At 50.0% G+C, this 13,866-nt stretch overlaps 1 protein-coding gene across 1 annotated transcript in view; it reads right to left on the bottom strand.

The window, feature by feature from the left end:
• GPSM1 (G protein signaling modulator 1) overlaps positions 1–13,866 on the bottom strand; it is an 83,067-nt gene that overhangs the window by 38,410 nt on the left and 30,791 nt on the right. Inside the window, exons 6-9 of the mRNA XM_064469055.1 lie at positions 13,357–13,472; positions 12,922–13,077; positions 11,060–11,168; positions 7,905–8,031 (exon numbers count right to left, since the gene is read on the bottom strand). Coding sequence (XP_064325125.1) covers positions 7,905–8,031; positions 11,060–11,168; positions 12,922–13,077; positions 13,357–13,472 — 508 coding nt within the window. The remainder of the gene's footprint in view (positions 1–7,904; positions 8,032–11,059; positions 11,169–12,921; positions 13,078–13,356; positions 13,473–13,866) is intronic.

Raw genomic sequence — 13,866 nt, 5'->3', positions numbered from 1 at the left:
CATCTGCCTACCCCCCATCCTTTAGACAGGGAAGGACCAGGGGAATCCCAACAGCTCTGGCCCATTCTGTGTCTGAGTATAGGGCTAGCTGGGCAAAATGACCTTTTTCTCCCTATCAGGTATCTGAGGGCTCATCTGGACCATGCAACCAGACAAAAGTCAAGCGCAGGTATGGCTTACAACAGAAAGGACAGTACATGTGAAAATAGGTAACCCGTAGCTAAGGGCCAGAGAAAGCAGTGGGGAGGTTGTTCTCACTGTGGCATCACGTCAGACTAGCTCAGGAACGCTTTGGTCCCACGCAAGGCCCTCCATCCTCAGCTCTCCATTGTCAGAACTGTGAGCCAAAAGGACAGGAATGAAACCTCTTCTGCTGGGAAGATCGGGCTCCAGCATGTTTGCTCTATGTGCTGTATTCATTGGCACACAGTCAGCACACAGCTGAGCAAATATCAGCCTTCCAGACAGATCCTGAGTGCTACAAAAACCTTCTCCAGAACAAAAATACTGCAGGTTTTTTTCTCCATGGCAAAACTGTTCCTTAAAAAAAAGTATATACAATACACAGTAATAAAGAGAAGTTACTTTTGAATCAAGATGCTCGTCTGCCTGATTTGGCAGAAGATGCTTTGCGTGTGTGTCACCCGAGTTTCGCATCCTCTAGAATCCAGTCTGACAGCTGAACAACTGGCTGAAAATAACAGGAATATCACACATCTACATGGCACCCAGGAGCCCCTTGACATTTGGCTGACTGCATTCAGCGCGCGCAGCTAGCACAGAGGCTTCTCAGATGGGGAGAGGGAATGAGGAGACACTCTGGACCACAAGAGCAGCCTTCGCATTCACGCGGAGGAGGTAAGACTTGGAGCAAAAGTCCTCCCTGGAGAAAGAGATGGCACAAGGAAGTTAGATTCCCCAGTGGGGGCAAAGCCAATGTAGCTCAAGAAAGCTGCAATCTTTGAGTACAAGGTGGTCTTACATCTTGTAGCTTTACAACCATTACTAATTGCCATGGTGTTGGGCACATCTTTGATCCCAGTTTCCCCCGACAAGTGCAATGACATTAGCTTTTCTCTAACTGAGCAAGACTGGAATAAGGCTTATTTGCAAATAAAGTGCTGGCAATTAAGGTCAAAGAATGAAGCCTTTTGGTGTGTATTTGCAGGATCCAGAGAATGCAGAGCACCCAATCACGCAACACCTAATAGGTAGTCAAATACAAGCCTTGGAGCTTGTGGGAAGCTTGGAGCCATGTGAGAGGCAGTCTCCTGTAACCACAACCTCCCCCAGGCAATGGTCTGCTTAACAGATTAACAGTTCTGGGGACAGGAGGATTTTCTGGGAGATAAATGCAACTGGGTGGAGCAGGCATGTAACCTCGGGGCTAATTCAAGAACAGCGTGAGAGGCTTGGCAAGAACACCTGGCTTTCTTCTAAGAGCAGGGTTTTCTCTGCCAGTATATAGCAGAGTCTCATGACCTCCAATCTTCCATTATCAGCTCGCATTGAACAAGCGGAGATCAAAAAGAAATCGAGTTTGAGCCAGAAAGTGACACACGGTAATTAACACAGGCAACATCTCCAGCAGCTAGACAAGCCCAATTATGGCAGCTGTATCCTACAGATTGACTCAGGGAGGGCAAGAGAAAGAGCAACACACATGTCAGAGCTTTGCAGTCATCAAACACACAGTAAAATCTTCTAAAAAGAGGGGCAATGTACTTGTTGCCTTGCTCCTGGATGCTGCTGTGAATCAGTCACCAGCTTGCAGCAGCCAGGCACCTTCCAGTTACTGGAACATGGCTGGCCACGCTGGACTTTGCATTCAGGAGCTCTGCCTCTACAAGCTGCCAGGTCTGTTGTCTGAGTGCTTGTCCCTGCCAGGCTAGGGGCCAGCCTTGCTGCCGAGTGAAGGAGTATGGTTCCTGAGGTCAGTCAAGAGATAATGGTGAGTTATGCCGAGGGTCTGGCCTTGCCTTGCTCGGTGAAGTGCCAAAGCAGAGCATGGTCATCCAAAAACCTCTAAGAGATAAAAAGTAATTCTACCTGGCTGAGAAAGAGAACTTTCTTCTTCTCGGTCGTTTTCTTGCTCTGTGCTGCGAGAAAATAGAGTAAGCAGAGGCATCTTGTGCCTAATAGTAATACTGTGCTGTTAGACAGATGAACATCATAACCTTAGGCGTTTCCTACACGTTGGCTACCAAAGGAAACTGTCTGTGGAAAGTGCATTTGGGAACCAGACAGCACACACCAGAGCTGGGATAGCTGCAGGAGCCTGGAACAGCAGCCAAAGGGAACTTCAGGCTTCCCAGCTCGGAGCAGGAGTTTGTGTAAGGAGCTGACAATTTCCAGAAAGGTAGCTCTCCCCACAACAAGAGGTCCCTTGATTTAATGGATGGCTTTGCCAAAAGCCACGTTGCACCTTCTCTGCCACAGGCTTCTAGGACTGGCCTCATCCTCCTTTCCAGCACTTGCGGTCTCCCCTGGCACCAAGATAAAACAAGCACCTGAGGTTCATTAGCACAGTATCTTCTCCTCCAGTACTGGAGCATTTCCTCTGCTGTGAGCTGAGAAGTCTCACTGTACTTTACATTGACGCTGGGAAGGAGGCTCGTGTACAGTACAAGATGAAAGAAGAACATTAAATACTTCTTAATGCTTTGAGAAGAATATTTTAGAACTTCATACAGCCAGTACTGGGGCAGTCTGAACTGAATGCTAAATTACTTGCTTGAAATCCAAATGACTCAGAGATTCATTCCCCCATCAGTGCTGCTGGAATGATTTAACAGCTGTAACAGCAGAGGTTACTCAGATTTAGAAAAGACTCATTACAAAGATCATGAAAAGGAATCCTTTAGAAGTCCTAAATCTTCACCCAAGAAGCCCCCCAATGCAAGCAGCACTCCTGTCCTTCCTGCCTTGCTCCCTTAAGCATCACAGCAAGGACCTCCACAGACCCAGGTCTTTCTGGACACCTTCCTGGGAGCCACGTGGGAACTTTTGCGCTAGCACTCCTCTGAGCATCTGTTAGAGCACAGTAAAGCAACCAGACCACCTTGCATTCTGCCTTCCACTTGGCCAAAAGCTACTCCGCTTCAGTCAACAACCTCATCTATCAAAACCCTGCATAAGCAGGTACAATTAACCAGCATGGCCCCGGGCTTTCATTTTCAGAATGAAAAAAGGCTGAGCTGCAGCTCATCGGCTCTTGGGAAAAATCAAATATAGCTGAGGATACAATTGAGGATACTTAATATTAAGCAATTTCAATTGCTATGCTTACTCAGTCTGACTGGTAAGAACAGGGCAGGCTCCCTGCTGAAGCCGTTAGCGATGCGACCGCTGTACTCGTCTGCTGAGGGGAAGGCAAATGCTACCTACACACTGAAACTGCAGTCTCGGTGAGCAGGGCTGTCCCACCGTCAGAAGGACGCTGCTCTCGGAGGGCCACATGTCTCTCCTGTCACCCAGCACAGTCCTTCGCAAACCACAGAGAAGGAACATCCCTGTCCCTGGGCAGCATCCCAGCTCAAGGGACAGGCTGGCATGGGTTAGCAGCACTGCCTCTTCCCTGCTTTGTGTCAACAGAGGGCTGGTCAATCTAGCATATTTCAGCAGCCCTAAACACTTCTTAGATACTTCAAAGACATTTAAAGCAAGCAAACAAACAAAAACAAACAGGCTGGGAAACATAAAAGCAGTTTTCTTCTATCCCTGTCTAATTGATCCAAGGGTTCAAAGCTTCCTGTGAAGAAGGCAAGCTCAAAACTGCATTGAGGATGCAAAGACCCTCATTCAAAGCCACGCAGCTGATTACTGCTCAGGAAGGTTTCATGCCCACCCAGGCTCAGCTGCCTATTTCACCACCTGAGAACCCAACCTGAAGCATGGCTGCCCCTCATGCAGGGATGAGAAGTACCCAGCACGGAGGCTCCTGAACACCAAACAAGCAGACTCGCCTCATGCCTACCCTTTTTCAGCAGGTGTGCAGAGAGCAGGGGAAGTCAGGCTCACAGCCAAGTCCTTTCCTGCCCTCAGAGCTTGTTGAGCACGGCTGGGCAGCAGTGTCTGTGTACTGCAAACAGCAGAGAAACCATGCCAGGAACCAGCTTACAATGCTCTGAGAGCATCTACATGCCAACGCCTTCTGGAACACCTGCATCCCTCCCCACCTACACCCAGCTGCCAGGAGGGGTGTTGTTCAGTATCTCCTAACACTACCACTGCCATCAAAGATAACAGCTGAGGCTGACATGCTGCTGAGCACAAATGAAAAGCAGCCCGGAGCCAGTTTTCACTTTGGAGAGGCACTGAGGTTTGGCCAGGGCTGCTCTCTGCCTTCTGTCCGGCACCTTCGCCCCTTTGGTGGTGGGTGAGCCCCTTCTCTGTGCTCCCCTCCCAGCTGGCAGGCTGCCCCAGGTGCCAGCCTCCAGAGGTCGTTGCTTTCACAAGACTTTTGCAGCACTGCCCCACTTCCCTGGCCTCCAGCTTTGTCTTCTGATGTCCAATTGCTCTCAGAATATTAATTAAAATCACAAAGAGCTCAGCAAGAGGAGCCAAAACACCAGAGAAAAACATCAGACACTCCTTCCTCCCCCAGGCCCCGGCAGAAGGCAATGCCCAAGACCTAGAAGCACAAGTAACCTGTGAAGGACGTCATAACCCAATGGTCTGGTTCAGCGTTTCTCAGCCAACAGTACAGGTTTTCCTGGAAGTCAAGTTTGCCATGAAAGTTTAATTTCATCAACAGGTAGAATAATGAGTTTTACAATATGCCTGCCTTACCAGATGATTTTAGCATCCTAAAAATACTACCGAATTTCACTAGTGAATACTTTAGTGAATTCAGACATATGAATATGCAGACATTTTATAACCTTAAGCAGGGAAAATAATCTGAAGGGAAAAAGATTTGAAAGCTCTCCTCACCACAAGATTTGTTGACATCAGAAGGCATGGCTGGTTCAGAAGTCAACTTGAATCTCAAGTCTCACCTGCTTCCTATTACAGAAACAGATGTTCCTCTTGCTGCAAAAAATTGCTGCTATTAATAATATAAATAATTATGCTTTCCTAATCATTTAATAGGTGCACAGGAGGGTACCAAAGTTCCTGGCAGTCATTAAATACATCTCCCCTTTTCTCAAGGGCTCAGAGATGTGTTGGTGGCCTCTCTTATCCTCCACTGAAGTTCAGAGTAAGAGAGCTGAAGTCAGAATAGAAGTTAAGAAATCAAGGGAGCCAGGCTCCTCTCCACAGGCTGCCCTGCAGACCCGTCTTCCTTCCAAACCTCCATGTGACAGGGACAGCACCTTTCTCACCTGTCAAAGCCTGCATGTGGCTGAGCACCACAGCACTTACGCTCCCGTCCTCCTGCGAGATGCTTGTGCAAAGCCCCAGCCCACAAAACACAGGGGTAGCTGATTTTCACCTCCCCCAGCATGTTCTCAGAACCCAGCGGGGGATAGCATCCCCCCACATCCCACTGACTGGGGAAGCCCTGCTCTGCACACTGTGGTCTTTCCATCCTCACACTACAAGCCCCAGTCATTTGCTGTTTTTCCTCCAGAGAACATTTTGTCCTTCTGTTGACAACAGCCCCAGCCTTGGGAACGTAAGCAATGGCACCACAGATTAACAAGGTCACTGCAACCTCCAGTGAACACTGCCCCTGACTACTGCTGCTCAGCCCCTCTTCCCACCCTCCAGCAATCACACATAGAGCCAGAGCCATGCTGGTCTGTCAGAGGGGAGAAAAATCACTACTGCCTCCAGATGTTAACACCGCATAGGCACATCTGGATCACAGGAGGGCAGCGAGCAGCCCGCGGGCCACGTGCTGCCTCACCTTCAGAGTTAAGCCCAGTGACTGACCAGGCTTGCCATGTGCCTTAAGCAAAATTCCCAACCCTTCAGCACCATGTGCTCTCCAGGTCTCACGCTGTGCGATGCAGCTGGTGGGGCTGTGTCACCACCTCTGTGGGGACACTGCCACATACTAGGCTCAGCTCTTTCCAAGGGATCTGCTCGGACCAAGACCCTCCCTGATGCCCAAGTCACTGTCCTGCCTGCACTGGGACACCAGATCAGTCCACAGTTAGTTGCATTCCAGCTCAGATTCAATGGAGTATGTTATGAGAGCAAAGACCCTCTAGCTTTATTTTTTTAATTATTTCCAGCTCAGAAAAGGCTGCTTGCTCCTGGTTATGCCATAGAGTCAGAGCTACAGAGCCCCTCTTCCAGGTAAATCTGGCCTGACCCCTTCCACCACAGCTCGTCCACACAATATGCTCACATATCCAGTCAAATCCCAGACTGGTAGGGGCTGGAAGGGCCCTCTGGAGCTCACCCCGTCCCACCCCTGCTGGAGCAGGCACCCCCAGAGCAGGGGGCACAGGGCCGCGTCCAGGCGGGGGGTGAATGTCTCCAGGGAAGGGACCCCACAGCCTCTCTGGGCAGCCTGTGCCACCGCTCTGGCACCCGCACAGGGACGGAGTTTTTTTCTCATATGTGTCTCAGCATGCAGTGTTCTCATGCCCATGCAGTCCTTGGGGCTGCCCTCCTCCTGCACCCCTCCATTCCCCAGCCCAAGGGACCTGGCACCCCCTGGGCTCATTTTCTCCCCACTTCACTCTGTCCCAGGAGCAGCAGTTATAAAGGCTAATTTCCTGTTCCCCTTTCAGAGCAAAATAATTTGCCAAAAGGATGCCCCTAATGAGGTGCCAGGAATGAACAGAAGGCCCTAGCTAATACGTTTCCCAGCAGTTATAAAGATGGACCTGACGTGCAAAGGGAAGCTGGTGCAGTTGTTGGGGCCCACGTGGCCTTTGAGGAAACAGCTCAGCTCCAGTGCTGCTCCTGATGGAGCATGGCAGGGCATGCTGGCACAGCTCCACTTCTTGGGAAAAGATTTAGCATGGACATAGCAGGCTACACCTTCAAGATCAATACAGAGAGCGAACATGCACAGCCAACCTTTCTCCATCCCAGAACACTGTGCCTCAACCTGAGCAGCACCTTCTCTACACCAGTTCTACCAACAGGAAAGAGAACACACCACCTGACAAAACATGTTTGCACTAACAAGGTCATATTTAATCAGCCAGCACCTCCCGGGATGCAGTTTCGTCTGTGTGAATTAATAAGTCTGTCCACAGCGACAGAGCAACCAGCTGGAAGTGCCCCATGCCAGGCACCCACAAATGTCTGCGGTGGAGAGTTCCAGGACAGGCAGACTGTCCCCGAGCTGGGCACACGTCAGGCTGGCAGGCTGACAGCACGCCATGGTGAGGACTCAGCTGTGTTCCTCTCCAGCTCCCTGGGGAGGGGGATGCAGAATGACCCAGGGCCCAGCGTGGTGAGTAAAGCCATTTTGTCTGCTGTGACCAAGTCTTGCCACATCTTTGTTTCCAAGCTGGGCGCCACTGCAGGTGTTCCAGGGGTGAGACAGCACCCAGCACGCTGACAGTCACAACCTGCATTCAGCCTGTGCTGTTCCTTGGGTGCTAATCAGAATGAAAGCAGCCAAAAAACCCTGCCACTCACCTTCTGAAAGCTTGCTTTATCAGTCAAATCAGTTAAAAGGGCCCTGCAGAGCTTTAAAAGAGACAGAAGCTGATTTGCTGCTTGGCAAGTAGAATTTAATTCCCAACGCAGATTAATTCCATTAACTCATTCTGTGCCCTTTTTGGGCGGATCCTCCCCTGCCCTTGCAGCTTATGGAAAGCACAGAGCAAACATACCAGTCTCCTTTCTGGTAAAAGCACTCAATAGCTTCATCTTGCTTGGGCATTCATATTTCCTCCTGCGTTGCCTGCTTGCAAACACCTCCCCTCCCCGCACACCACACCACATATTTCGTGAGACCTTTCAATACTAGAAAAAGCCCAGAAACTCACCTTGTGCTTCATAGCCAGAATAGTGATGAGCTGCACCCACATCCTCATCCCCGGGGCCCAAGCCAAGGGCCGACTCGAGCTGGGCCATATTCACCTGTGCTGTCAGCTCACCGTTCCGGTCCCCGATCTACAGGGTGAAAAGCAACAGGGCAGCTGGTTAAAAGGCAACATGCTCTAAGCAATCAGCCCCTAGCAAAGGGTTTGCCAGTCCCATATCACAGCAAACACACAGCCAGCCAGAAGAGAGCTTCGAGACTCCCCGAGAGACCATACGGCTCAGCTTTCAGCACCAAAGCAACTCTCCAAAAGTGTTCCTCAGTGGTAATCTGGGAGAGGGTCCGTGCATGCTGTGCCATGTACTGGCTGCACCCCAAAACGCGTTTCTGTGGAGTTTGGTACAGGAACTGAGGAGTAACAGCTCATCTACTGCTACAGAACTGGGACAGAGGTAAATGTGCACATCTGGTTTGTCCTGTAGCCTCATATGGCTTGGCAGAGAGCCCTGAACCTCTCAGCCCCCTTCCTCAAGTATTTCCCATAGTTACTGAGCACCAGACAGCCACGCTACTATCAGCCACGTGGGCAGTATCACGCTCAGGGCTTGGATGCTCTGAAAGCCCTTCTCTCCTGGCTCAGGTCCATGCAGCTTTGAGCTGTTCCCAGTGACCTACCCACACAAGACTCCAAAACCTTTTGGAGCCCAAATTTTTCCAAATTCACATCTCCCACTGGCCTGAGGCTGAGGAAGATGATGTTACATGTTGAGGAAGAGATCTTTCCAGTGGCTCCTGCTACTTAAAATAGGGAGTTGTAAGACAGGCTGCTGGGTGCTCCTCAAAGTTTAGCCAAACAAGAAAATTACTGTGCTGCATATCACCAATGACCACAGAGAGGTCACTCAGAAACAGCCTCTAATCTTTAGAGGAACATCAGCTTCTGATCAGAGGAAGACCTTGGCTGTTCCCTTGGAGAGGCCTGACCCCCTATTAAATGCCTTGCGACAGCTCTTTTGTGGTCCTTCGAGATAGGCTGCAGTGTGAGCCATCTTAGAACAAAATCATAAATCCCCACATTATTTATGACAAAGCCCCAGGCACTAGTAAAGGGAGGCAGATCAAACGGCTTATCATCAGGCATAAATCCCCCGCCAATTACAAGAGATTGGCTGTTGACATCATCTCCAGAGAAATTACTACGTCCTGGTTAGGTCTCTCAGTCCTTGATGCATTGTTCAATCCTTCCCTGACTTCCACTCATTCCAGATCCTCTCCAAGGCCCTTGTAACATTAGAGGAACACATTGGCAGCACAACGGTCCTAGCCAGCACCTACCACACACACCATGGCAGAGCCCTGTTTTCTGCCCTCAGCTCGGATGTCTCAGTTTCCCAGGAGCCCGCTGCCACAGGCAGGGATGGGAACGGTACCCCGGAGCCATGTCCGAGAGCTGGGACAGCTTCCAAGGTTTTTAGGTACAAAACCTTCACTCCAGCTGTTTCAGAAGAAATTTTTCAGTAACCTCTGATCACCCTGCAGCCGCCTCCAATGTGCTTACCCTGAGCAGATTTCATTTGGATTCAAGTGTCACCGCCAGATTTATGGCGGGGTAGAAGGGGGGGAGAGAGGGTGATGGGAAGTGAGGTAAACACATGAGTGTGCAAAGGTTTAACTCCACTAGGTTTTTTCCTGGCCAAAATGCTGGTGCTTGCCACAACAGTACAAGTGGCTCACTTGGTTCCCAAGGCTAAAATAAAACATCAGCTTTTTAACAGAATCACTAGCTGCTAGAAGCTAATGCAGGCTCTCCTCACAAACAACGGTCTCTGCACTGCTCCATAATTAACGATGTGGGGGAGTTTATTAGCCACCTGCCATGAGTAACCTACTCCTGACATGCCCTGTAATCACAGCCATCACCCCAGAATGATAACACCGCTATGAACCCCCAACCCCAGAAGTCACCAGGCCCACTACTGCTCCTGCCCTCCCAGCACCCCTCATCTGCACCGCACGTTGCCGAGCCGCCATCTGGTTCCGGGTAATCAGCCCCGCACTGCAACAGTCCTAGCAGGCTAAAGCTGGAAAAGTTAATTTGTCCTAAAATACACAAGGCCAAAGAACAGTATTCCTTCTGCATGTCTGATAAGTATCATTAAATACATAATTAGGCTGATATGTCAGCCCTACCCCAAGATTTAGCCAACCTAACAGACAGGCAGGAGAACACACAAAGCACTTACATATGGTGATTTCAATTAGTGCTTCAATAGGGCAATTTCTTCATCTGGGGAAGACTAAAAAGGCCACGGCTGATTTCCTCATAACACACTGGAAAGAGCAAACAATGGAGTTCTTGCTTTCTGTACTTCTGAGCCACCAAAATATACCATATGTTCTTGCACCAGGGAAGCTGCAGCTAGCTGGGCGAGCACATCTGTGAAAACCAGAGTAGCTGCACACATGAAACCCCAGACGCTGTGGCAGCGGTACAGGGCTAGCTGCAGGCCGTGCTCGTACAGCATCAGCAATCGATTTATTAGGACAATGCTAGAGTTTACCACCTCACAGCTGGGACCACCCCTGCCAGCTCCACTGAGAGGAAATAACTCATCACACGTACACTCTGTTGCAGTGCAAAATACAGCCGGTTTGGAGCGCCCAGCCACTGGGTAGCTGGCCTTGTCTTCTCCAGGTACTTAACTTGCCGGCAAAACAGGTCAGACCACAGCTAGAATCACAAGGGCCATCTCAGTCAGGATCTCACAGCCTTGTGCTCAGGAAAGGGGTGTCTTACTAACAGACTTGGACACCAAGAGGTATCCGAGACCCTTCACACCAGCTGGGTGCACACCACCTTGTCCAGCAGACCGACAACTAGTCCCCAGGTCCTTTCTCACTAAGGAGTATCGGTTAAGAGCAAGGCACAGCAAAAGTATTAGCTGTAATTAAAGGGAAGGCTGGGAGCCTCCCATAAAAAGAATATTTTCCAGCCAAACTCTGCAGTTCCTAAAGACACCATTGAAAGAGCACACATACAAGGGCTTTCTGGAGCAGTCATAGCAAGAGAAGAACTGCATTAATATAACTGATTGGTGTAAAACAAAGTCTCTCAACAGGGAGGACGGATTCCCTCTGTTCTGAACCAGCTTCTCTTACCTCTTGGGAGATTTCAAGATGTTTCCTTGCAAAGTGCAAAGCTTGTTCATGGCTCCCCAGGGAGACATAGGCATTTCCGAGACTCCAGCAGGCTCTTCCTTCTCCCACCCTGCAAAACAGGAAACCGTCAACCACAGAAATGCCGGGCAAAACCCAGCAGCACAGCAGCCCTTTCAGGGCCTCCTTTTTGAGAGCACCGAGAGCCAGTCCTCCGAGCTGTGCTTTCACCTACAGAAAGGTCCTACAAAGGAAAATTAAATGCACTGTACGCCTTAAACTCTTCCTATGCTGAGGGCCAGAGTAGTAACAGCAGAGTAACGAGGGCCCAAAATGGTGGGGCTTTGCTTGTTTGCTGGCACCAGCCTGAGAGCAGAAGCCAGAGCCCCTCTCCAGCTTGGACCTCGCACAGCAAGGCTTCCTCTCCAGAGGTGCACAATGCATCAAGAGGGCATGTAACATCCAGCCCTTTTGTTCAACAACCGCCCAGAGCTAAATTAACAAGAACATCACAAGGAGGAAATATTGCAGGCATGCAACATCCTCCTGCTAAATACCAGCAGCGTGTCGCCCGGGATGCATGCACAAGCTGAAACTGCATGCAACGGCCAAGCAAATATTGACCTATTTCCACAAGACCTCCAGGGTGCTGCTTGTTTTCAGAAGCCAGAGAAAACAGGCAAATGTGAAACCTGCCCTGGGCAGCCCTCGCCCCCAGCCCCCGAGTGCTGCCAGCCTGCGCCAGACACAGAGGTGTCTCTGGAGCAGGCTTCAGCACCTTTTTACGCAAGCAGGTAGAGACCTACTGCTTATCAGAGCCTGCTCAGCTCTGCAAACGAGCAGATGTGGGGGGTGATGGGATAAAAAAAGCACATGGGGGCGCAGGGGGAGGTTCAGCGTGACTGCAACTCCCTTTTCAGAGGTTTGGGCGGGTTGATCAGCATTTAAACATTTTTCTTGTCACCCTGTTCAATGCCTTCTGCTCATAGGGTGTGTTCCCAGAAATGCAGGAGCCCACAGGCCTGCACCCCCACAGCATGATTCACCCTTGGGTGGGATTATACCTTCTCTGAGCAGATACTGCCTGGATAGTGCCACGGATCTCCCATTGTAATGTCTCTGCTCCATCTAGTGGAGGACACCCAGCTTCCCAAGAGCCGTCAGCAGTAACACTGAACAAGGTGGCTGCAAAGTCACTTAAGCTGCAAGAAGGCTCCAGGATCACAGAGGCAATATTCAGGAGAAAGGAACCAACCTCTCTTAAAAAAAAAATATATATTTAAAAAAAAGAAACAAAAAAACCCACAAAACAAAAGAGGCCAAGCCTCCTAAAGCAGAACGAACAAGGCCAAGAAGCAAAATATATCATCTTCACCTGCTCTAAGTAACATCATTTGTTTCTACATGGGAGCTTCCAGCGTCATCTCAGAGCAACAGGACAAAGTGACATGCATGGATGTGTGCCCTAACCACACAGTTTCTAAGGAAGATACAATTTTTGTGAATTTGAAGGAGCATTAGAGGGGCCATTCTGGGATAAAACAGCAGTAGCCTCATGGCAAAGCACTGAATACAATGGCATTTTCTTGAAGTACCTCTTATTAGCAATGTCACTCAGCCCACACAGACAGAGCTTTAAGGGCATAATCTCCAGGTTTGAATGATATGATAAAGGTGTTAACCATGTTACAATTTTTGGCAGATGACTGGACTAAAGCCTGGATTCCGAGAGATTTCTGAAGACTTTCAAGAATACCTGTCACTGCTCTTTAGCCCCAGAGGTAGAAAACAGTAAGTAAATAGGGAAAGGCCAGTGCTCTGAGCCCATCAGAGCACAAACGCCATCTCCTGAGTCAGTCCCTTACCTGTCTCCCAGCTCCTGTGCTATCACCAGATGTTTTAGATGGTACTCGATTGCTCTTTCGTAGTCTTGAAGCAACGTGTACGTGTTTCCAAGACTGTAGCAAGCCTGGGCTTCTACTGCTTGGTCTTTGAGTTGTCTGGCAAGCTGGAGTGTTTTCCTGCATGGAACAGGTGGAAATGAAGAGACCTGGTCACTGCAGGGCATCTCTGCAAGGCGACAGGGAAGTCACTGCTTTGGCACGCACCGCGTTAAAGTTGATGCCTGTAACACACTGCAGGCTGTCAGGTGGCTGTATTACTCGCCCCTGCTGAGCACCACACATGCAACTGGCCTCCAGGTCCCTTGTCCCATTCCCCTGAGCCTATGAATACACTGCAATAGGTGAAGATTTCCAGGGAACATATGCCCCGAGTCTGCCTTAGCCCCTGGCACTTACTTGTAGTACTCGGCAGAGATGTCAAACCTCCCAAGGAAGATGTGCGCGTTGCCCAGGTTGCTGTACGCTCTCCGCTCGGCTGCCTTGTCCCCAAACTCCTTAGCAATAGCAAGGCGCTGCAGCGACACAGATTAGTGAGTACAGGCTGGCCATTGCCAGGGTTCTTTTCTGGGAGATTAACTTCTTGGTTTGCAAAGCTCCCCCCCAAGCAAGGTAGTGGTGCACGTGCCAGTTGGGGCAAAATTTCCTGCCCTCCTTTGCAATTCAGGATTGGGAAGAGTCTTTGGAAAAATGGGAGTAGTATTGCACCCTCCTCAAATTCCTACTCCAGCCCAGTCAGCACACATCTCTCTAGCTAAAGTGCAAGAGGAGCTCTGCACATACTTCTTCAGCCGAATAAAGAGGCAAACGGAGAGCTGCAGGTCAGGCCATGAAGGGTTGATCAGCAGACTAATGTGGAGGAACAAGGCGGTCGCTTTGCGCGGTGCTGTGGCGCAGAATGCACATGCA

Source organism: Phalacrocorax carbo, chromosome 18 (genome assembly GCF_963921805.1).
Source record: "Phalacrocorax carbo chromosome 18, bPhaCar2.1, whole genome shotgun sequence".
Classification (NCBI taxonomy): domain Eukaryota; kingdom Metazoa; phylum Chordata; class Aves; order Suliformes; family Phalacrocoracidae; genus Phalacrocorax; species Phalacrocorax carbo.
Note: the sequence above shows the minus strand (reverse complement) of the source record. Positions and strands in the feature narration are given on the sequence as shown.